The following is a 22319-nucleotide window of genomic DNA, read 5'->3' as shown; positions in this document are numbered from 1 at the left end:
TTTTGTTGTTTTTGTTTTGGTGTTTTTTCTGTGCCTTTTTCAAGTTCCTATTTGTTTTATTATGATAGCACTTTTCTTTTAGGATATGACTATCTTCTTACTGTCTGACACTGTAATAATCTTCTTGAATTTCTTTCTTTTCTGTGTCATAGAGCTGTTTACCACTGAGGTGTCTCATTTGCGGACCCTTAGGGTTTTAGATCAGGTGTTCTTCCAGAAGATGCAGAGCGTTCTCAGTCAGGAGGAGCTCTCCTGTATCTTCCTGAACCTGCATCAGGTCTATGAACTACACGGTGAGTGCAGGACAAAGGTTAGAATTGGCAAGGTTTTATGATTAATTACAGACACATTGATATACTGATGTTTTTCTCCATCTTAGCAAACTTATGTGAGTCTATGAAGAAACACAGGGAATCCGTGATCGTTCAGGGAATTGGGGACCTCATGTTGGCAAGAGTAAGTTTCTAAATTTGTATCATGTTGATGCTGTGATATCAAGAGCTAGTAGTGCCTGTTTATCACCCTTAAAGGAACAGTAGATATTTGTATCAATTAATCATAAAATGGCCCTGATACGTCACTAGACATTAAGAAATCATTTTCATTTCAAATACTTATATCACTCACAACAGTGGTCCGGCCAGGATATTGTCATCTAAAAAGTGGAGTTACAGCCCTCAACTGATGTTTATGTTGTCATGTTGTGTATTGGCCACCAGTTGTGAGATTGCAGTACCAGTTTTAGCCACAAGTTTTGTAATTGCAGTACCAGTTTTGACCACAATCCTACATACTGTTCCTTTAAACAGGGTTCCCGCTGGGTCTTAAAAAGTCTTAAAATGTCAAAAATTCAAAATGTTAAATTTAAGGCCATAAAAAGTCTTAAAAATACCCAGATTTTTTATCCTAGGACTTAAATTTAATTTACCCAAGTCTTAAATGTCTTTCATGTATTCATTTCCGAAAAGCGTTGTCCGCAGAAAATAAAATAGTAATTTAAAATGCTTAAGAACTAATCAGTGGCGGCGGCAGAGAGTGTATGATGAGTGGTGTGATAAAGCGAACACCACTAGTTCGCTTTGAGACGTGGGTATGTCCCAAAATACCACAATAACAATGGCCCAAACCGTAAGAGTACTTTCGTACAAGGTGAAGTTTATTTACAGTGTATGAGAAGATAACCAAAAGTGATATATTTATATTTACAAGTGCAGACAAAAAAAATACCAAATAAACAAACAAAAAGGCAAAATAATGATGAAAACGTATACACCAGTGGTTCTCAAACTGGGGTCCAGGGCCCCCAGGGGGGCCGCGAGATGGTGCCAGGGGGGCCCCAGTTTTATGACATTTAAAAAAAACATTCATTTATCATGAATTCTGTGTAATTAAACCTAAAAAATAATAAGCCAACTAACCAACAGAACTACTAGGTATAATTTAATATGTTTTGTTTAATTAAAATATTACATTTTAGAACTATTTTTGTCATACATTTTCTTTTGGGGGGCCATGAAAGAATGCACTGTACACAAGGGGGGCCACACACTGAAAAAGTTTGAGAACCACTGGTATACACAAGCAAATATCAGCAATATATCAAACAACTTCCTCCACTACCGCTCACTTTGGTCGACTTTGTAAACAAGTACTTTCGGTGAGTCTGGCCTCTCTCTTTATAGGCCAGACTCCTCCCCTAAATTGGGAGCTTAACTCTCAGGTAAGTATAAATTAATTAAAAACCTCCTTCACCTTCAAGGAATTTAAATACCCATATTAATCCAACCATAAAAATAACATTTATCTTTTAAAAGATAAATACACATATTAACATATAAATCAAACGCAATAAACACTTAGCATTAACATACACAAAATAACAATACCCCTTTAACAAAAATAAATGCCAACCTTTGGGTGTACTGCGTCGGCGTGGCGCAATTTCGTGACGTCATAAGCGCGCGCCGCTCGATCGCTCGGGTTTGCCGGCACAGCAATAGACATTATATACTCTCTCTCATTATCTCTCGCTGTTTTTTCTTCACATTTGAAGGTTTCCCAGTGATACAGGCATGAGGAGGCAATGAGAAGTTGCTATAAAACGGGAGGGTTTTGTTGTGACAGAGTCGTCAAAGCTCTGTAGCAAAGAGTATAGAAGAACAATAGGGGAAACTCTGATTCGTATTTAGCAACAGCCACTAGATGGCGCTTCAGTAGCGTGGCCGCTATTTGGAATGAAAATTCTCACAGCCAATTCATTCTCAATTCATTCATATTAAAATTAATTGAATACCTAATTACATAAAATACCTAATTACGTAAAAATTACATAAAAATTGTGTACTAAAGTAATTTTTAAGTAAAAGTAAAAAAGTAGATGTTTAATGTACTTAAATATAAACCAAAAACTTGAAATTATGAAATGTAGTGGAGTAAAAATTATGATTATATGCTTTGGAATATAGGTTTTCCAAAGAAAAACACTGATAAAATACAGATACTTGAAAATTTACTTTTATGTATAAAGTAAAATACTTTAGTAGTGTCTGCCTCTGTCAATATGCCATACTTAAAGATCATAATACAAAGTATTTTAGCATGAAAGCAGTATTTTTCAATGAAAGCAGTATTTTTCAATGTGTGACAGCGTCCTATATCATAACTAAATCTCTGCCACTTATAACAACTCAAACCGTGTGAAAATCCGGTAAAAATTAGGGGAGTTATGATTATTCCTCATTAGAAATGAATGCAAGGGAGCGCACTGGAGACCCACCCAAGATGGCGGCGCGCAATATGTCAGCTCCAATAGACAGCTCAGTCTACGAGGTGTCTACGTATATAATGTCTATGGGCACAGCGTGTGAGTCCGAAGGCAGCTAACCAAAACAAACGAACAAAACAGTGTGTGTGCACAGACAATGTGTGTGTATGGAGGGTCCGGGTTATGGATGCTAACAGAGGGGAAGAGTGTTGTGAAAACATGTCCATGTGCCATCAGGGTGTGCGTGCACTCACAGGTTTGACAGCCGGGGAAAACGGGATGGATTATGAGAGGTAAGTGAAAGCGAGGTGTGTGTGTGTGTGTGTGTGTGTGTGTGTGTGTGGTTGCCAGTAATGATTACCCAGCAGGGAGGGCTAATTCTCCTCTGTCACAAGTGGGTCTCTAAAAAGAAACCTTCCGCACTTTGTCGTAATCCACGCAGATCTTGCCTTAAGCTATATTTAGGGTGTTGTGATCTGACTGTATACTGTGGGTTTGCGAGAAACAATCCTTAAATTTAGTTTCTTTTTCAGGGTAATTTAACCAACTAAGTTAGCCCGTGGCTTACCTGAGCATTTGCCAGATTCAGAAACATAGAGGACCCAGAAGCGAAAAAAATCAACACTGCTTTATTGAAAATCAACTTAAACAGTCAGGCTGTCAAATCACGAGCCACCAACAGCGAGTCAACTTTAGTGTTACACAGGTTTATATTTTAGACTTTAATATTGCTCTGTGCTGCAATGCACTCGAACCTAACGCGCTTTCCCTTCAGCTCTTCACAAACAGCAGTGATTGGCGGACGGAAAGCAAGAAAACACCATAATAAACCATATATTTCAAAAAAGCGCAATTGTCTTATTTTAGAAACAATTCAAACTTTTTTATAGCGCAAATGCTTCAGGAGTCACGGTTAAATGAATAGCGTAGAATCCGAGCCCTTTAGGCTGTTTCTCAATCCGAAGGCTGCAGCCTCCGGAGGTCGCATAGACAGGCTGCTGTATACGTCATCAAGCCTAGTTTATTTATGTTAACTGAGCATTACATTCGCAAGTCATAAGCATATTACAACAATTTACGATTAACTAAGAATATTAATCAATATTTTAAAGTTAATTTAAAAGTTTATATTCTGAAAGTAAGATCCAGTCTTTGACGTATGCAGGATAGAAATGCGACCCTTCAGAGGCTGCAGCCTTCGGATTGAGAAACGGTCTTCGTGGATAACGTTAGCAACACACAACAAACCACGAACAGCCTTATAATGGTAAATTTCATTTTCTTAATACATCCGTTATTGTGTAATTAGAGAGGCTATTAAATGTGATGGCGGTATATAGTGCGTATTTATGCATAAAACGTATCGGTGGAGTGTTTTTGACTCTGATCTCTAACTGATCTCATATTAGTGGATTTTATTTGTTAAAAAACATTGTTGATAGAATTTTATAAAAATACTACTTAACGTTACACACATTAGTGTGATATATAAACATTTGCAAATCAATGCATTTCTTGACTATTAATTAGGAAAAATCACAGCTCTTTTCCCTTTAACTCAATGTATTTCAATGGCTCACTATGAGCTTCCAGGAACTAAGGGGGCGTACACACCAAAGCTTTAACGCCTGCGGCCGGCACATGTTTTCAATTGTTTCCAATGGAAGCTCGCGTTTTTCAAATAAGCCAGCAGCTCGCGGTTTTCTTCCGTGCTGAAAACCGGCGCCCGGCGTTTTTTCCGCGCTCAGTGCTGAGCGCCGAGAGTTGAAAAATATTCAACTTTGGATGAAAAGCTCCGCTTGTCAATGTCAGTTCTCACGCAGCCGTCCAATCACAGTGGAGGTGGGGCGGGACAAATATCACAGCAACCAACCGTCTCACAGCTGACGTATCAGAGCTACCAAAAGAAAGCTGGCACTCAGCTGAAAAACAACTGGCATTCGGCGTCCTCAAGGCGTTTTCAGCCGCGTTTAAAAGTTTTAAACGCGGCTGAAAACGCCTTGAGGACGCCGAATACCTCCGGAGGTCGCATAGACAGGCTGCTGTATAGTGCCAGCTTTCTTCAGCTGAGCGCTTTGGTAGCTGTGATACTTCAGCTGTGAGCCGGTTGGTTGCTGTGGTAATGTCCCGCCCCTCCTCCACTGTGATTGGGCGGCCATGTGAGAACTGAAATTGACGGGCAGAGCTTTTCTCTGGACGCTCAGCGCCAAGCGCGTAAAAATCGCAGAGCGCCGGTTTTCAGCGCAGAAAAACCCGCTAGCTGCTGGCTTATTTGAAAAACGCAGAACTTCCATTGGAAACAATTGAAAACATGCGCCGGCTGCAGGCATAAAAGCTTTGGTGTGCACGCCCCCTAAGTGAAGTTACGTGATGGCCAAGCTTTTTGGGCTTCCATTGTCAGAATCTCTTCCTAAAGGGCTTTAGGCAGAATTTGTCGGCGCCAACACTCGTGGTCTAATAGGGTTAAGCATAATGTATTTCCATGTGTTTTGATTATCTGTTTTAATACTGTGTTTATTTTGTATTTTTCTATAAGTGAATCAATAAAAATAGAACGTTTTGAGATTTTCTGATATCATTCGAATGCTTCTAGTAATGTGTCATGTTGGTCTAAAATTTTACTCATAATGGTCTTAAAAGGTCTTTAAAAGGTCTTAAATTTAACTTGCTGCAACTGAAACCCTGTTAAATGTGTAGTGTTTGATTTTAAGACCGTTTTGACGGTACATTCACACGGGGCGTCAGTGTTAATGCTTGACGAAGGGAGTGTTTAAAGGGTGTCCCTGATGTGACAACAGCCAATCACAGTTGCCACAACACATGTTCTTCTGTTCTCCAGTTGTAACAATCAGCCCTATCGGTTGAGTCACAAAATATATAAAAGGGGTTAGATTTTACTGTGTGAGATTAAAAGAGTTAAAATGATGAGACAAACAAGTGATATCAACTTAAGTGTATTTACAAACACAAAGAACTTAAAACAACACACTAAAACTAAAGTGTGATAAAGTCCAAGTGTTTAAAGTGTCCTCCAGTGTATATACAATTGGTGTGAAATCCACAAAACGTGTCTGGAAAGGTAAGTCCACTATGAAAGGTAACTCCACCATCCAGCAACCGTTTTAGCTTTAGCATACGCTATCAATGTGCTTCTGCTGCTTCCTTTTATACTGGCATTGTTTCCTGTCATGTGATTACTCACATGACAGGCAGCCCAAACAAAATAAGACATAAACACATAAAATAGCAAAAGGAATAAAATGGGAAAAAATGGCTAAGAAAACATGTAAAACCTTTTTAAAACTCAAATATACATAAAACCACAATATAATGTATAAAATGAGCGGTACAACATGTTTCTTGTGTGACGGTGTCACTTGAACCCCATTCACACAGACCTCTGGTCCCAGAAAATACCCGTAAAATTGCCAGACAAGCGTCTGTGTGAACAAAAACTCGTTCCGTTAATCTTCTGGGAACGTATCCGGAAAGAGGACCTAGTAAGATACGCGGGTAACCCTCTGTGTGAACAAGAAGCCGGACGAATGCCGTAATGGGCGCGTCGAACACAAGTTATGGTTCAGCTCCTTACGAGAGATAACATGCATATAAACATTCACCACGAGAAATGTTGCAAACTAGATTGAAGCAGTTATCAGGAAATGATAAATGAGACGCATAAACAATGACGCACGTGCCGTAGTGAGGACGCGCGTGTCATGGCAACATGAAGTTGGTTCAACTCTTAAAAATGAGGGATTTACAACATTCACGACGAGAAATGTCAGCAAACTGGACTGAAGCAGATATCAGGTAAGTTAGCTCGTTACTTACTGTGTTGAAACGGAGATCATTCAGCAGCATAAAAGAATATCGCGTCACATGCTCATTTGAATTATAATAAATGAAAATACCCACGCGTCATCCCAACAAGATATATCGTTCAGCTCCTCAAAATGCGGGTTTTAAATGCATATAAACAATCACGATGAGAAATGTCTGAAAACTGTATCAATGAATAAAATATCAAACGGTCCCGGAAAATTCCAGGATGCCTGTCCCGTGTATCTTACGGAATATCTGTGTGAAAAGGGCTATAGTCTTGAATAAATGTAATTGGCTGGCTGTGCACTAGATTATTTGCATAAGGCAAATCTGATTGGCTGACACCTGCTTTGCCGCTTGAAAAGTTGCGAAATGTTCAACTTCTGCCGTGAGCAACGCAGTGACATGACGCAGACGGATCCACAATTCATTCTGGCAACGCACGCCGTCACCCATTCAAAGTAAATGAGCATAGTTAACGCTGACCACTGATCTATATAAATGACTGGATTACGCATAGAATGCTTAACATAACAGCGTGAGGTGAAGCCAGTGCAGAGTTCGAGCGGCCATCTTGCTAAGCCCAACTGGCAGAGGGCGTTACTGACTTAAATTCAAAATTATGATATAAATTCACCCGGTTTACAGCGTATCTGTCGCACAAGATTCATTTTTAGGATCATTTTTGGGGAGGAAATTAATTGTTTCTTCTGGTGTTATTTGCAATGTTTATGTTTTAATCAGACAGGATAAGGGATTTATAATAAATCGTTAAGGTGAGTGTGTTTGCTCCATTCTGTTAATGACACGAGTATAAATAAAGTTTTTTGACATTGAGCTACATGGTCAGCATTATTTCTCTGAATAAGTTTGAGTAACTTGTAAAGATAACATAATTACAAAACCAGCATATTGCATGCACCTACGGTACAAAGCATTATTATTTATTTAGATTTCAGAATGAGCACGTTTGTCATTAAAGGGGCAATAAGTAGGATTTACCCCCATCTAGTGGTGGAATTGTATTTTGCATTCAAACGAACAGTGCTTTCTAGCACCTCCCCTTTCCAAATGCGTGTTGCAACTACAGTAGCCGTTATGTAATCGCTGATCTCCTTGTCCGTTGCAGCTGGTTCACGTGTTCTGAATGAAAACTCGTTGTGGAAAATGTGTTGGTAGGCAAGTGCTTTTTGTCCCTCTCTGCTATTATAGTTTATCAATACGGCGGAACGATATGGATGCCTCCTTGGACTTACCCGTTCAATGTAAGTAAAGAGGAGAAATTCTAAGCTTACAAAGAAATGTCAGATCATTGTCAGAGATCATTTGACACCGACGAGGACATATTTATGAATAAAGACATTGATTTTGATTTATAAAACACTTAAAATCCTACTTATTGCCCCTTTGATACTAAATATGCTGCAGTCTGTCTGCTGATCTGATACTGTACATGAAGATGAATGTATAGTAACATACTGTTTAACCCTTGTGTGTTGTTGGGGCCATTTTTGGATAAATCTGTTAATCAACCTCAGTACTGATCAAAACTATCAAATTTTTACAAAAATTCCATGATTTTAACTCTTTGATTGCCTAGTTTATAAGTGGTGTCACTGATTTTTTTCCCAGTGACAATCAGTGACACCAAAAAATTACAGTTTTTCAATACAAAAAGTGATTGTGGCCTGGATTTTCTTTTACCTTTCTCACAGTTTTGGGCATGCCAATGATTAGTAAAAACATTGGCTTTGATGCATTTTTAGTGTTTGATTTCAGTTTTTGTACAGCATCAGATTTTATTTTTTCTCACTCATTTATTGTTTGTGGCCAATTTTGCCCCATTGACTTCCATTAAAACAACATTTTTAATTGCTAAGCCATGACACCATATAATCATGCTTTCTTAATTGTTGGTGGTTTTTCCTTTTGCAAAGAGGAATGTTGATTTGCATTAATGCTTGTGGGTATGTCTTTTTTTAGTTTGAGGGTGAGGCAGGGAATCAGTTTCAGGAGCAGGTGTCTCATCTGTGCAGTAAGCAGAGTCAAGCGCTGGAATTGATCAAAAATAAACAGCGCAAAGACCCTCGATTCGCCCACCTAATACAGGTAAAATAAAAAGCTATGCATTGATGATAACTTGTTAAAAAGATGTACATACAATAGTACTGGTAATGCTTAAAGGTCTGTTCTTTCTGTGTTTTAGAAGCTTTGATTGTGTTTACAGTGCGCAGTGTAGCACGTGTTCATGTTTCATGTGTAGATGATCGCGGTATTTTTCACACAATTTACTCTCTGTATACCGCTGTTTTCACTCTCCTCAAAACAGGCTGATGTCTTTCTTATTCTATGAATTCCCTCCTTTAGAAATACGTAACGAGTTCTAATTGTGTAGTTTGTTTAGAGTGTTGTGATTCGATAGCAGCTTAGCTTGCCGTTAGCTTAGCTTGCCGTTAGCTTAGCTGGCGACTGGTGTATTCCTGTGGGCGGAGTTTAGTCAAAAAACTGTTCTACTGACGTCATTAAAGCAGGAACTAGAGCGCGGAAGCCCAAACCGTCCGTTTGCTGTAGGCTTTGAAAGGCGAATTCTGTTAAAGAAAATATATCGCCTGGCAGTGAAGTTTGAGCTTTATCGTTTTACAGGTATTTTTTATGCTATTATAGCAACATTACACACATAAGGTCTTTACACACTGGGACGTTTTTCGTGCAGGTTTATCGTTGACGTTTAACGTCTCGTGAATCAAGAACGAGCGCCATTGTGAGTGCGCACACCCACTCGTAAAGCGCGAGGTGCAAAAGCGCCATTTTCAGAAAAACACCTTGGTCGCGTTTTTTTGGTTTGACGCGGCGTGTTAAAAGTTGGCCGACCAATGAGATTGGCGCTTTTGTCCACGTGCCTGGCACTGCTGAAGTTCCAGTAAAACACGACTTGGTGGCACTCAAGCACAAAATGGTCTTGCGGAGCACGTGGAATAGGTAAACACACAAAGAAGATGCATCGAGGCTGTGGAGGATTATGAAGTTGTCGGAGTTCCTCACATCATCGACTGAATTTCGAAGGTAACGTGATATATATTAGAACATTACAATACATGTCTGGGCTATATGATTAGATTAGATTCAACTTTATTGTCATTAAACAAGTACAAGGCAACGAAATGTAATTTAGGTCTAACCAGAAGTGTAATATAAAAAGTGCAGGATATCAGTATTTGCATAGGTGCAGGATTATGTAATATGATGTAAAAACTTACTATGGGTGGTACTATGAACATAATATACAGAAATGTACAAATGGATATGTACATAATAAACTAAACAGAACAGTAGTGAAATTAATATTTAAGTAGTGCATGAATGAGTTGGATTGTAACTAGTCAGTTAAGAGTGCAATGGCTTAAGTTATTGTGCAGTGAATTGTTATTCTAATATTCAGTACATAGTACAGGGGTGCAAACGATGCAATTCAAGTAGTCCAGCAGTGCAAATGAACAGGGAGTATGAAATAGAAGTCCAGTAGTGTATTGAACGGACCAGTAGTGCAAATCTACATTATAACTGTGCAAGTAATAAAAAATTATTATTGGTGCTGACATTGAACAGTGATTAACTTCATACCATGGCATGTTCCCTGTACACTGTGTGATATCACGTTTTGTTATTTGCACCATAGTACTTCATTGTGTGTAACTGAAACCTGTTGTACACAAACATGGACAATTACACTGCTTCATGTTCAAAGAAAAATATTTGGTTATTATATTCATTGCTTTTTCCTAACCCCAAATAGCTTGGAGGAATCTAAAATGCAAGCCAAGCCAAAGGTCGGGTTTTAGGAGGTTAATTTGTGTTCTGTTTATAGGTAACATCTGCTGAATTTGTTCAGCCAGATAAAATATCATGAATCTAAATTACATTTGTAATCAAATATTGACCTCATGGATATCGTGGCATGGCCCTCGGTGTGAAAGATTGTTTCTGATGAAAACTAAATTTATCTTTACAGTGTTCACAGCAATATTTCTGCTAAAAATGATGTGAGCAAAAGTGAGGATCATCCAGCACCAGCCGTGACAACGTCCTATCTAAACAAAAGAAAATAGTCCGAGACGAACCTCTGGAGAGGTACCTCTTATTAAAAGATGCTTAAGGGAAAAAAATTGAAAGTGAAGCAGAGAAAGAGGAACACAGAAGGAGCGCTCTGCCAGTTTTTGGTCACACCTATAGATGTTTATTATATTTTAGTTATTTTTTTAATGTTTATACATTCAAGAAATACAGTTGAACATGTACATTTCATAGATATGTTTATTTGCACTACAGTTCACTTAGACTTCTATCATTGTGACTTATTTGCTTTACAGCTCTGCCAGTTCTTGTTCACACAAATTAATGTTTATTATATACCATTTTACTTATGTATTTTAAGTGTTTATACATTTAAGAAATACATTTGAAAATGTCTAATTTCTAAATGTTGATTTGCACTACCGTTCAGTTGCACTACAGTCATTGTGACTTTTCTGGACCAACATTTCTGAATCCTGTTTTATTTGATTTTACTGTCATGTCTCTGATTGTTATTGCAAACTGCAGGTCATTCACAAAAATAAATGTTTGATTAAAAACACGAATTGTACATAACGTGACATTTTGGCACTATGCATAGATTTGTACATTAGTATTGTTGACCCCTTATTGTAACGACTACATACCTAATTATTGCATCATTATATTTATAGGCAACACTTACCAATTTGCAGAAGTATTAACATTTTGGGGCACAACAAAAATGGTGGTTCGTTGTTCTACCCACCCACTGTCTATAAAACGAGTATATTGGTTAAAATTAGAACTTAAATCTTTAGCCAAATCACAAAATACAATACATTTGGCAGGAAATTTGAGAAAATTGTTAACAGAGAAAGTGCTTGTAAAAGATTTGTTAAAAGTACACACATCGGATCACCCATTACCTTATATTTTGTGAAAGAGCTTTAATTTTGAAATAACGTGTTCTATCAAAAATAGTTAATTTTATGTGGAGAGTGCTGATATATTAACTGATGATGATTTAAAAATGTATTCAAGTTCACGGAGATATTGTTTGTACAAAGATTATAATATATATATATATATATATATATATATATATATATATATATATATATATATATATATATATATATATATATACACTGCTACTTAAAAGATCCATATGTGTTTGTTTGCCCGTTAACCAAAAATCATATATGAATGGTTATTGACTACACGCGAGTGTAAATACTGGCTCTCTTCTTCTGTATGAAAAGTGAGTGTCAGAACAGACGCATAACGTCTCGCAGCGCCACCTTGTGTAAGGGCATATATCTGTTTTGTATTAAGCGCCATCTAATGTCCAGGGAGTGAATTTGCACCTCACTCGGCTCAGTGCCAGTAAAAATCGTTTGGGTGTGAAAGCAGAAAAACGTCACATAAAACGTTGACGATAAACGCGCACGAAAAACGTCCCGGTGTGTAAAGACCTTAACTAGGGTTTAAAAAATGGGATCAGAAAAAACGTGACCTTTAAGCACCACACAGTTTAATCCAAAAAAGTTAACCACAATTTGATTCTCAATTTTATTCTCATGCTGATCTTGATGCATCTCAGTTGTCTAGATAGGGGAGCAAATGAACAGTTTCGTTGCAAAACGAGAGAAATCCGTTTTTAACATTTTGGTCAAAACATGTTTATTATTATGTTATCATGTTATTATGTTATCATGTTATTATTATGGTGCTACTTAGCTGTGTTTTTTTAACTCTTTCACCGCCAGCGTTTTTAAAAAAAAGTTGCCAGCCAGCGCCAGCGTTTTTCATTATTTTCACCAAAGTTTAATGCCTTCCAGAAAATGTTCTTCTTTAAATATATAAACATACAATATACCAAATGAAAGAACAGACCCTCTGCTTTCAAACAAAAAAAAAGTTTCATCCTACCTTATCAGCTTTTAAAGGTAGGTTTCTGCAAAAACACCACATTTTGAGCAAAAAGCAGAGATAATTCAATTTTTGTGACGGACTTTTCATAGAGATCCCATTCAGAGCGATCTTTAAAACAGACACGGACATGCAGCCACTTGCCATAGGGCAATATTTCCGGGTTTAAAAAGTTGCGGACACCTGGTGGATAATAGCGGTATTGCGGAAAGACGGAAAATCTCTTAATTGACGAGATATCTCGTCAATGGCGGCGAAAGAGTTAAGTTATGAAGGTTTAAATCAAAACAAACCAACTGCAGTTGAATTGATATTAATTGGAATGCACAACCAAAAAAAACGAGATTTCTGAAAAATTAAGAGTTTTTCGTTTTGGAAACAAACTCTTCAAATGTTTTGTTACATAAAATAGCTTGTGCACAAAGCTTGTGTATAAGTAAGGATCAAAGGATTTTGATGCACGACGTAGAGGGCGAAGAACCACCCAACCCGAATTTCTCAAAATTGCCATATTCATCATACAAATTAAACGATATGCAAAAATCATCCATTTAGCCTACCTAAATAAACATATATGTCTTTCACTCAAGTGTAGAGAACTCTCACTCAAGTGTAACTGTTAATATGGTATCCAATGTTTATAGTAGCGGATTAATTTCGAACTGTAATCAAACTGACTGGAACTACTTGTGCATTAAACAGTTTTAATGCACACCTTCCAGGCAATCAGAATCGAGTATTTAAACAGCCCGTGGTATAAAAGCTTTTGTTTTGTGTAAATAAAATGCCACATCTCAGATCCATCTTGAAGTGTCATTGCAGAGTGTGTGTTTGTACAGACTGAATGCGCAAGACCCCATTTTGCGTTGGCGGTGTGCACATGTTTTTTTGTAACTCTGCATGTTTGGTTAATCACAAATACAAATACATTTATGTTGTGATCGGTTACAGGAGTGCGAGGGCAGTCCACACTGCCGTAGGTTACAGTTAAAAGATCTTCTGGTGTCTGAAATGCAGAGATTGACTAAATATCCACTGCTACTGGATAACATTATCAAATACACAGAGGGTGAGTGCCCACAATATTTATTTATCATTTCTGTCATCATTTACCCACACTCATGTTTTTTTATTTATGTGTTTGAGTTTTGAACACAAGTTAAATATTATGGATTAATTTTGATAAATGATGGTAAGCACACAGTTTACGGTACCCATTGACTTCCATATATATATATATATATATATATATATATATATATATATATATATATATATATATATATATATATATATATATATATATATATATATATATATATATATATATATATATATATATATATATATATATATATATCTACTATGAAGGTAAGGACTCAGTTGACGGTACCCATTGGCTTTTAGTCAAATAGAGTATCCTCACTAAGGCTTATGTACTTGACACCTTTCTTGGACTTCCTTTCTTGAATTGTATTTGATATTATTTTCAATGCATTTGTAGTGCATGGGGTGCTGAGACTTAGGGTTTGGCAAATTGATTATAAATGCTCTTTAGATAGTTTGTATGACAATTAGGCATTTGTTTCATCTGCAGAGGATTCACCTGACCTGCAGATGCTGCATAGAGCCCTGGCCTGTTGCCGCGGGATACTACAGGCTGTCAATGAGGTCGTCAGAGAGACAGAGCACAGGCACCGTCTCAGCCAATACCAGAACAGGCTGGATCTCACGCATCTGGAAAGACAGGCAAATCCTGTTGCATCACAATTTAAGGTATGTGCTTTTTATGTGACTTTAAATCATACTTTAAATATTTAATTTAAGACACTGTTTTTTATGCTGTCTTGGTTTTCTCAACCATCTGTAGAATCTGGACCTCACCACTAAGAGAATGATCCATGAAGGTCATCTGACATGGAAAGTCAGCAAGGACAAAGCATTCGGTAAAAACCAAGTGCAGCCAGTGATGAACTTTACTTTACACATTGCATACAGTTCATTTTTGATAAGTGTCATGTTATGTTCAGTGACTGCTTGCTATTCAAATAAAAAACATAGAAATATGGAGATACGACTTTTGGAAGGAAAGCAACGATATATGATGTTAGCCGTAACAAATACTGTCACTAATAACAGTGTTTTGGTACAAGCGATAATTGCGGAAAAGATGTTACAGAATATTTGTTTGCTATCTAAAACTATTGTTTTTTTATTGAATAAATATCAGAGATCCAGGCATTGTTACTCTCAGATCTCTTGGTGCTACTTCAAAGAGGTCCAGACGACCGTCTCATACTGCGCTGTCCATCACGATCGCTGGCTGGGGGTGGTTCTACAGACCTCAAAACCTCATTCTGCCCTGTCGTACGTCTCGACTCCTCGCTTGTTCGATCGGTCGCAACAGGTAAGAGTTAAGAATAAGAAGTGATGTTATCAGTTAAATATGCAGTCACATTTGATTCGTATTGCATTACTCATTACTGATTATTGGGTAGTTTGAAATTTAATGTGTTTAGATATTTTTTGTGTTTGTTTGAAATTTAAGGTAAAAACTTAAACGTGCTGGTCACCTATTATTAATTCAGGAGTGAATCATCACAAAAAGTTGTCTTTAAGTTTTCACACTGTCCACAATGCAAATATTTGTGTTGTGCTCTTGAGTGATATTAGCGCTGCAACAACTAAGCGGTATTCAATAATAGTCGATAGTATTCAATAATGAAAATTGTGTTTTTACTGGATAGTAAACAGTATCTGGACCTCTATATCAGGTGCTGTTGCCATGGTGAATCGTAATATCAGAGCTCCATTGATGTTGGCTTAAAGTAGGTTGGCGTGTGCACAACCACTATGAAGAGTAGATTAAACTAACTCATTTCAGCTGTTCTGTAACCAAACACAATACATTTTATTTTTAAGCACCATACAACATGTATGCCAGGTAAAAATAAAGCCTTTAAATTCTAAACGGTTTCAGCAGTAACAACATAAACAAACGGCTTTCGTGGAACAAACATAACTTTTGGTAAACTCTGCAAAGTCCTTTAGGAGTAGTTTATTTCTGATAAACATAATAAACAAAAAAGTAGATTACCGTAGTTCATATTTTATAGCTAAAGTGTAAAGATAATGTTACTGTGTAAAATGTGTACTATAATGTATACAATGTTAACTTTAAACCGGCTGCCAAACCTCCCTTCACATATCAGTCACGGTGATCCATGATCACTGTCTTCCCTCGTCTTTAGGAAACAAACAAAAAATGATGGTCAAGGTATTTATTCCAGAGTTCAGTTTAGACACTAGTTAGACCAGGACTGGAAGTAAAGTTCCTACTAGATGCGTAACCGCGACAACGCACGTGCGTCTGATGAAATGTCGATAATATTCTTTCAAAAAATATATTTTTGTGTTGATTTGATACCTGCACATCAAATCAATTACATGACTTAATGATTTAATATTTTTTTGAAAAACACAGTGGTTTTCAAACAGTCTATACTGTTGAATGTCATTATTGGTTAGTTTGGCATGTAACATCACTTGCCCACCACCTCACTGCAACAGCTCGAGTCAGGCTATAATGTCAGGCTCATGTGCTCTAGACAAAAACAAAGTCACATATATTAAACAAAGAAATTAAACCCTTTCGCATCCGGCATCTTTCTGTCAAGCATTGCACTGTCTCATTTCGTCATGAAACTCATGCTACTATGTGCTGTGTGCTGTATAAACAAGGAGCTTGCACTTTATGGTGCAGCTCGCGCTGTTGTTATAGGGTGGTGGGCAAGTGATGTCACAGACCAAACTACTCAATAATTACATCCGTAGAACATTTTTTACTCGTGTTTATAATTGTATACTTTTTAATTATTATTAAATATTAAATCAGTTGTTGAAACCCTAATATACAATTACTTCTGAAAAATGTGAGTCAAGGTCTTTTTAGAGGAAAATATTACACTTTATGATGCCTTTACTTCTTTGTAAGTAAAAGCAATGTAACTATTGTTTAGCTGCTGATAAAATATATACTTTACAGAAGATCAAGAGAATAGTTTATTCGTTTTTTTTTTGTTGTCCACAGACAATAAAGCTCTCTATGTAATAAGCACATCGGAGAGACAGATCTATGAGCTGGTGGCCGGGACATCTTCAGAGAAAAACATGTGAGTTAATCTGATCAAATGTCTTTAAATGATGGTAAGTGCTGCCATCAGAACAGTTTTATCCTCTGCAGTAATTTTTAAATGGCAAACTACTGTTATAAATATATAAGTAAAAAATATTATGTTGCATATATGAAATGTGAAATATAAAGTGGGAAATATTTAATTATGTTAGAATTCTCTTTACATTGCTTTGTGTCACAGTTGGAAAGACTTGCTTGAAAAGACAATCGCTTTAGCCACTCAAGGGGCAAACACAACCAAACAGAGTTCTCCAGCACAGTAAGTCAGTACATGATCATATAAAGCTACAGATGTGGCCTTTAAAAAAGTAGCCACTCTTTTCTTTGAATTTGCTGATATGTTCTCTTGTCATTTGATCAAGGAGCTTGTTGCCTCACCCTGAGATGCTTTTTAACAGTTTTGAAGGAGTTCACATATATTCTGGACTCTTATTGACTTCTTTTGTTCATTATTTAATTCAAGTCAGTCATTCAATCAATCAGTTTTTTAGCAAGTTTTTGGTTTTTAATAAAAAAATATGTATTTTCCTCCACAAAACGAGTTAAAATATTCACACATGCTTTCAGACCTAAATGATTGTCTAGGTATAAAGGAAAAAGTTACAATGTTTTGCCTTTTAAAGATTTTTGGCCTTATACACTTTCAGGTTTCTGGAATGAACACATTTCAAGTTATTACAAGTTATTTTATGATTTGGTGACATTTGTCATCTTTCTACTGTTTCAGATCCTCAGGTGTGTGTACATCTTCCAGTCGATTAGGTAAGACCACCTATGCCACTGTTATTGACAAGTACAGATTTAAAATCAACATTAATTTAAGTTACTGATCATAATTCATCAGTGCATCAAGTTAAAACAAGAAGAAAAAATTCTATTCAAGGTATCTTTATTGGTACCCGAAGGTAAATTTGTTGCGCAGACCAGACATTCAGCAATCCAACCTTAAAAACAATTCATAAAACAAAGACATAATAACATACAATAACAATAAAATATTACAATATGTAAAAAGGTCATGACAATTTGCTTCTGCACACACCCTCAATACCCAACTAAAATATATAAAATAACCATACATATCATCTCCTGCTTTTTTCGTTCAATAGTTTTATACAGCAGGTACAAAAGTGTTCCTATATCGTCTAGTTCTCCACCTAGGGGCCACGAACCGACATCCAGAGGGGAGTAGCTGGAACTCATCATGTAAAGGATGGGACCAATCTTTAATTATAAAACTCGCCTTGCGCTTTAAAAAATTTGAATAAAGGTCTGCTAAGTTAAGCTGTGGCTCACCTATGATCTTACTTGCACACCTAATAATTTGATTTAAAGAGTTTTTGTTCTTCAAAGACAAATTTCCAAACCACGCTACAAGGGAGAATGACAAGATTGATTCGATAAATGCCCTATAAAAAAGGGTCATAATAGTTTTATCAATATGAAATCTAGACAGTTTTCTGAGGCAAAACAGACGCTGATGGCCCTTTTTACATACCACCTCACAGTTCTTTTCAAAAGTCAGTTTAGAATCTATGACTGTGCCCAGATATTTGTAGATTTCTACACAATCCACAACCTGATCTTTAATAATTGTGGTGTCATGGCGTGAAGCACAAGTTCTAAAATCTATGATCATGTCCTTTGTTTTAGTAATATTTAACTCCAAATAGGATTCATCACACCAGGTGACGAACTCCTCAAAAACAGGACCATGGCCAGACTCATTTTCGTGTAACAAACTAACAACAACAACGTTGAGCGTTTACAAAAATTTTATTCAGCTTTTATTTCTGTGTCTCTGTAACTATGTAACATGGACGTACAGTGTAATATACATTTAGTTTACATTAGATTACAGAAGTTAAATGTATTTTGAGTGTTGGTTCATGATTTTTTTATTTTGAAAGAAAGTAAAATGTTACCCATACTCTTTGGTTAGATGTTTCACTGTCGGAGGAGTCTGTGTCTCTAGAACAACACTCGGCTGGTGATAATGAATGTGCTCTCAAATCCATCAAACCAATTCAAGTGTCTGAGGCCTCCCATGATGAGAATGGGGAGAGTTACCTGCACACAAAAGCCGGTGTTGCTGAAGCTGCTCTTCAGGATGGTGAGCAATAGATTGTGTTAATTTTACACGGGTCCAGAAAAAGTATTGTACTTCTCAGGGAGATGTCAAAAAACACTTTTGAGCAAATAAAACACATAGGCCCTGATCTCTTTTTTTCACCGGTGGGTGCTTGGCACAACGTCACGCAGCACTTAGGTTACTTAGCAACGGCAGATGCTAAGGGAGCATCCAGGCGCTTTGGAAAGGAGAAAGCGGCGTGGTTGCGCCAGTTACGGCAGATAATCTAACAACCAGTATCTTGTTTTTTAAACTTTGTATTTATTAAATTTTGTTGTAAAAACCCCCAAAGAACATTCCAGAATATACAATTTAAACAGTTACAGAACACCATTTTCCACCCCATCCGACATAAATAAATAAAAGGACAAAAAGTAAATAAATAAATAAAATGAAATTGAAGAAAACATATATATATATATATATATATATATATATATATATATATATATATATATATATATATATATAAAATAACACAAACAAAAACTACTGTGCGTATACATACTTACATACATACAAAACCCCGAAGAATAATTACAAATGTTCACATACAAATATCGGTTGTTGAATGAAAAAAATATTTAAGAGCAAGCAATCTTTACATTTCAATTTGTCTATCTATTCACAAATTGCACAAAGGGGGACCATATCTTTTTAAACACCTCTGCTTTACCTCTAGTTGCATAGGTCAATTTTTCAAGAGCAAGATTAGAAATCATCTCTTTAGTCCAGTGTGAGAGAGTAGGTCTCTGAATATTTTTCCACTCGAGTGCAACTACGCGTTTGGCTTGTAGTGGACTGAAATCTTCCAGCTTCTGTACACTTGCACTAACAGATACATTTTCAGGATTTATATGCAGTAAACATAGTTTAGGGTCCATAGGAATATTCTCTCCAATCATTTCAGAAATCACATCCAAAACATCCTTCCAGAATTCCTGTAACTCTTTACATTGCCACATGCAATGAAACAATGTACCAGTTTCATCATTACATTTTATGCAATTGTCTGGTATGTTAATCCTATGCAATTTAACAGGGGTGATATATGTCCTAAACATCCATTTATACTGTAGTATTCTACATCTAGTATTGATAGACTGAGTTTGAGCTAACAGGCAAGATTGTTCCCATTCCTCCACAGTGATCTCCACCTGGAGATCTCTTTTCCACGCTGAAAGGTATACCTGGGAGCTCTCTTTTGATCCAGATAGTAATGTATTGTAAAGCACAGAAATCTTTCCTCTATCATTTATATGATTCAGAGTAATTCGTTCTAAAGTAGAAGGTTGAGGTTCTGAACTGTTGGAAGGTCATGAGTGTACCTCCTTCATACAAGTTTTTTAACATGCATATTCCTTTCAACTGCCAATTTTTAAACCCCATATCGTTTCTTCCAGGTTTAAAGTCATTATTGCCCCATATTGGGGAAAAGGGAGAGATCGATACAGTTTCCTCCAAAAATGAATGAGCCTCATACCAAACTGATATGGTATTTCGGAGAAGGGGGTTGAGAGTGGACTTTTTTAGTACTTTGATTGGAGCTGAGTATATATATAACTGTATAGGAAGTGGTATGTCATCTTTCTCAATATCGATCCAAGCTGGTTGGTCTGTTGTAGAAAAGTAAAACATAGCTGTTCGAAGTTGTGCCGCCCAGTAGTAAAGTTTTATGTTTGGCATTTGAAGCCCTCCTCGATCATACGGTAGATAAAGAAGGGATAAACGTAGCCGAGGGCGCCAATTATTCCATATGAATCTTGTAAGGGCTTTATTAAGGGTGGAGAGGAGATCAGCAGGTAGTGGAAGAGGTATAGACTGAAAAAGATATAGATATTTTGGCAAAACCGACATTTTGATTATACTTATACGGCCCACTAAGGAGATTGGCATTGTGTTCCATTTGTCTAGAGATTCCAGGACTCTCTGCAGTAACGGAACATAATTAGAGGGAACTATATAATCTATATTAGGTGTTATTCTAATCCCCAAGTAGGTGAAACCATCAGTCGCGTTGTTAAATTGTGTATAACATACCGGGGCTTTCCTCTCCTGTTCATTTAATAATAACAGAATACTTTTATTATTATTGACTTTATAACCAGAGAATTTTCCAAATTTCTCCAGTATATTCATCAGAGTTTTTCAAATTGGTTAAAAATAAAACTATGTCATCTGCAAATAGGGATATACGGTGTTCCCTCTCTCCGATCTTCATACCCCTTATATCTGGATTTTCCCTAATAGTCATAGCCAAGGGTTCAATGGCAAACAAAAACAGTAAAGGGGATAATGGGCATCCTCGTCTCGTACCTCTAGTCAAATCAAACAATTTTGAGATATTATTGTTTGTTATAACTTGGGCAAATGGTTTATTGTAAAGCAATTTGAGCCATTTTAAATATTCTGTTCCTATTCCAAATCTTCTAAGTGCTTCAAATAGGTAACCCCATTCGATCCTGTCAAATGCTTTTTACGCATCTAAGGATAGCATTGCATGGTCTTTGTTGTTATGTTTTTTATATAATATGTTTAAAACTCTACGTATATTATTAAAACCCTGTCTACCTATAACAAATCCATTTTGGTCTTCCAGAATCAGTTTGGGTACATGAATTTCAATCCTTTTTGCTAAAGCTTTGCATAGTATTTTTGTATCGCATGACATCAGTGAGATAGGTCGATAAGATGTCCTATCTGTTGGAGATTTACCCGGTTTTAACACTAGAGTGATTAATGCAGACCTTAAAGATGGGGGCAGTATTCCTGTTTCATATGATTCATTAAACACTTCCAGAAGATGAGGTAGTAGTTTTTTAGAAAATGTTTTATAAATCTCTAGTGGCAAGCCATCAGGCCCAGGTGCTTTTCCACTGTTCATACTTTGTACCACTTCTGTCAATTCTTCGATACTTAAATTGTTTTCCAGATCTGGTTTGGTATCTTCTGTCAATTGGGGAAAGTCGAGTTCATCTAGAATATTATTTTGATCTACTGGGGTATCTAAACATTCAGAATTATATAGATTTTCATAATATGATTTGAAGGCATCATTAATTTCTATTCGATCAATCAAAGATTGTCCATTGTCTAGCAAAATTGAGTTTATAGCTCTATTTGCCTGTATCTTTTTTATTCTTCACGCCAACAGTTTCCCGGGTTTCTCACCTTGATCGTAGTAAGACTGCTTTAACCACATCAAGTTTGTAGCTATTTTACTACTAGTCAATTTACTGTATTGTGCTTTCAACGAAGAAGCTTTTTCTTTTCCTGAGGGTTATCATTAACAAAAAGTTGTAATTCTATTTCTTTGATTTGTTGATCAAGATTTCCCAATTGTTTATAGTATTCTTTGGACTTACTCTTTGTGTAACTCATTATTTCACCTCTTATATAAGCCTTAAAGGCTTCCCACC

General features: G+C 36.6%; 1 protein-coding gene across 10 annotated transcripts in view; it reads left to right on the top strand.

Annotated features, from left to right (window-relative positions):
- Positions 1–22319, top strand: part of arhgef11 (Rho guanine nucleotide exchange factor (GEF) 11) — a 210207-nt gene that overhangs the window by 167278 nt on the left and 20610 nt on the right. For 9 of the 10 annotated variants that reach the window (XM_073859776.1, XM_073859769.1, XM_073859772.1 and 6 more), the window contains 11 exons: positions 153–293; positions 380–456; positions 8573–8698; positions 13526–13643; positions 14172–14350; positions 14445–14520; positions 14805–14981; positions 16665–16746; positions 16951–17028; positions 17497–17531; positions 18712–18882. In XM_073859776.1, coding sequence (XP_073715877.1) covers positions 153–293; positions 380–456; positions 8573–8698; positions 13526–13643; positions 14172–14350; positions 14445–14520; positions 14805–14981; positions 16665–16746; positions 16951–17028; positions 17497–17531; positions 18712–18882 — 1260 coding nt within the window. The remainder of the gene's footprint in view (positions 1–152; positions 294–379; positions 457–8572; positions 8699–13525; positions 13644–14171; positions 14351–14444; positions 14521–14804; positions 14982–16664; positions 16747–16950; positions 17029–17496; positions 17532–18711; positions 18883–22319) is intronic. The other variant, XM_073859775.1, reaches the window with a different exon arrangement.

The sequence above is a fragment of the Misgurnus anguillicaudatus genome, chromosome 21, assembly GCF_027580225.2.
Source record: "Misgurnus anguillicaudatus chromosome 21, ASM2758022v2, whole genome shotgun sequence".
Classification (NCBI taxonomy): Eukaryota; Metazoa; Chordata; class Actinopteri; order Cypriniformes; family Cobitidae; genus Misgurnus; species Misgurnus anguillicaudatus.
Note: the sequence above shows the minus strand (reverse complement) of the source record. Positions and strands in the feature narration are given on the sequence as shown.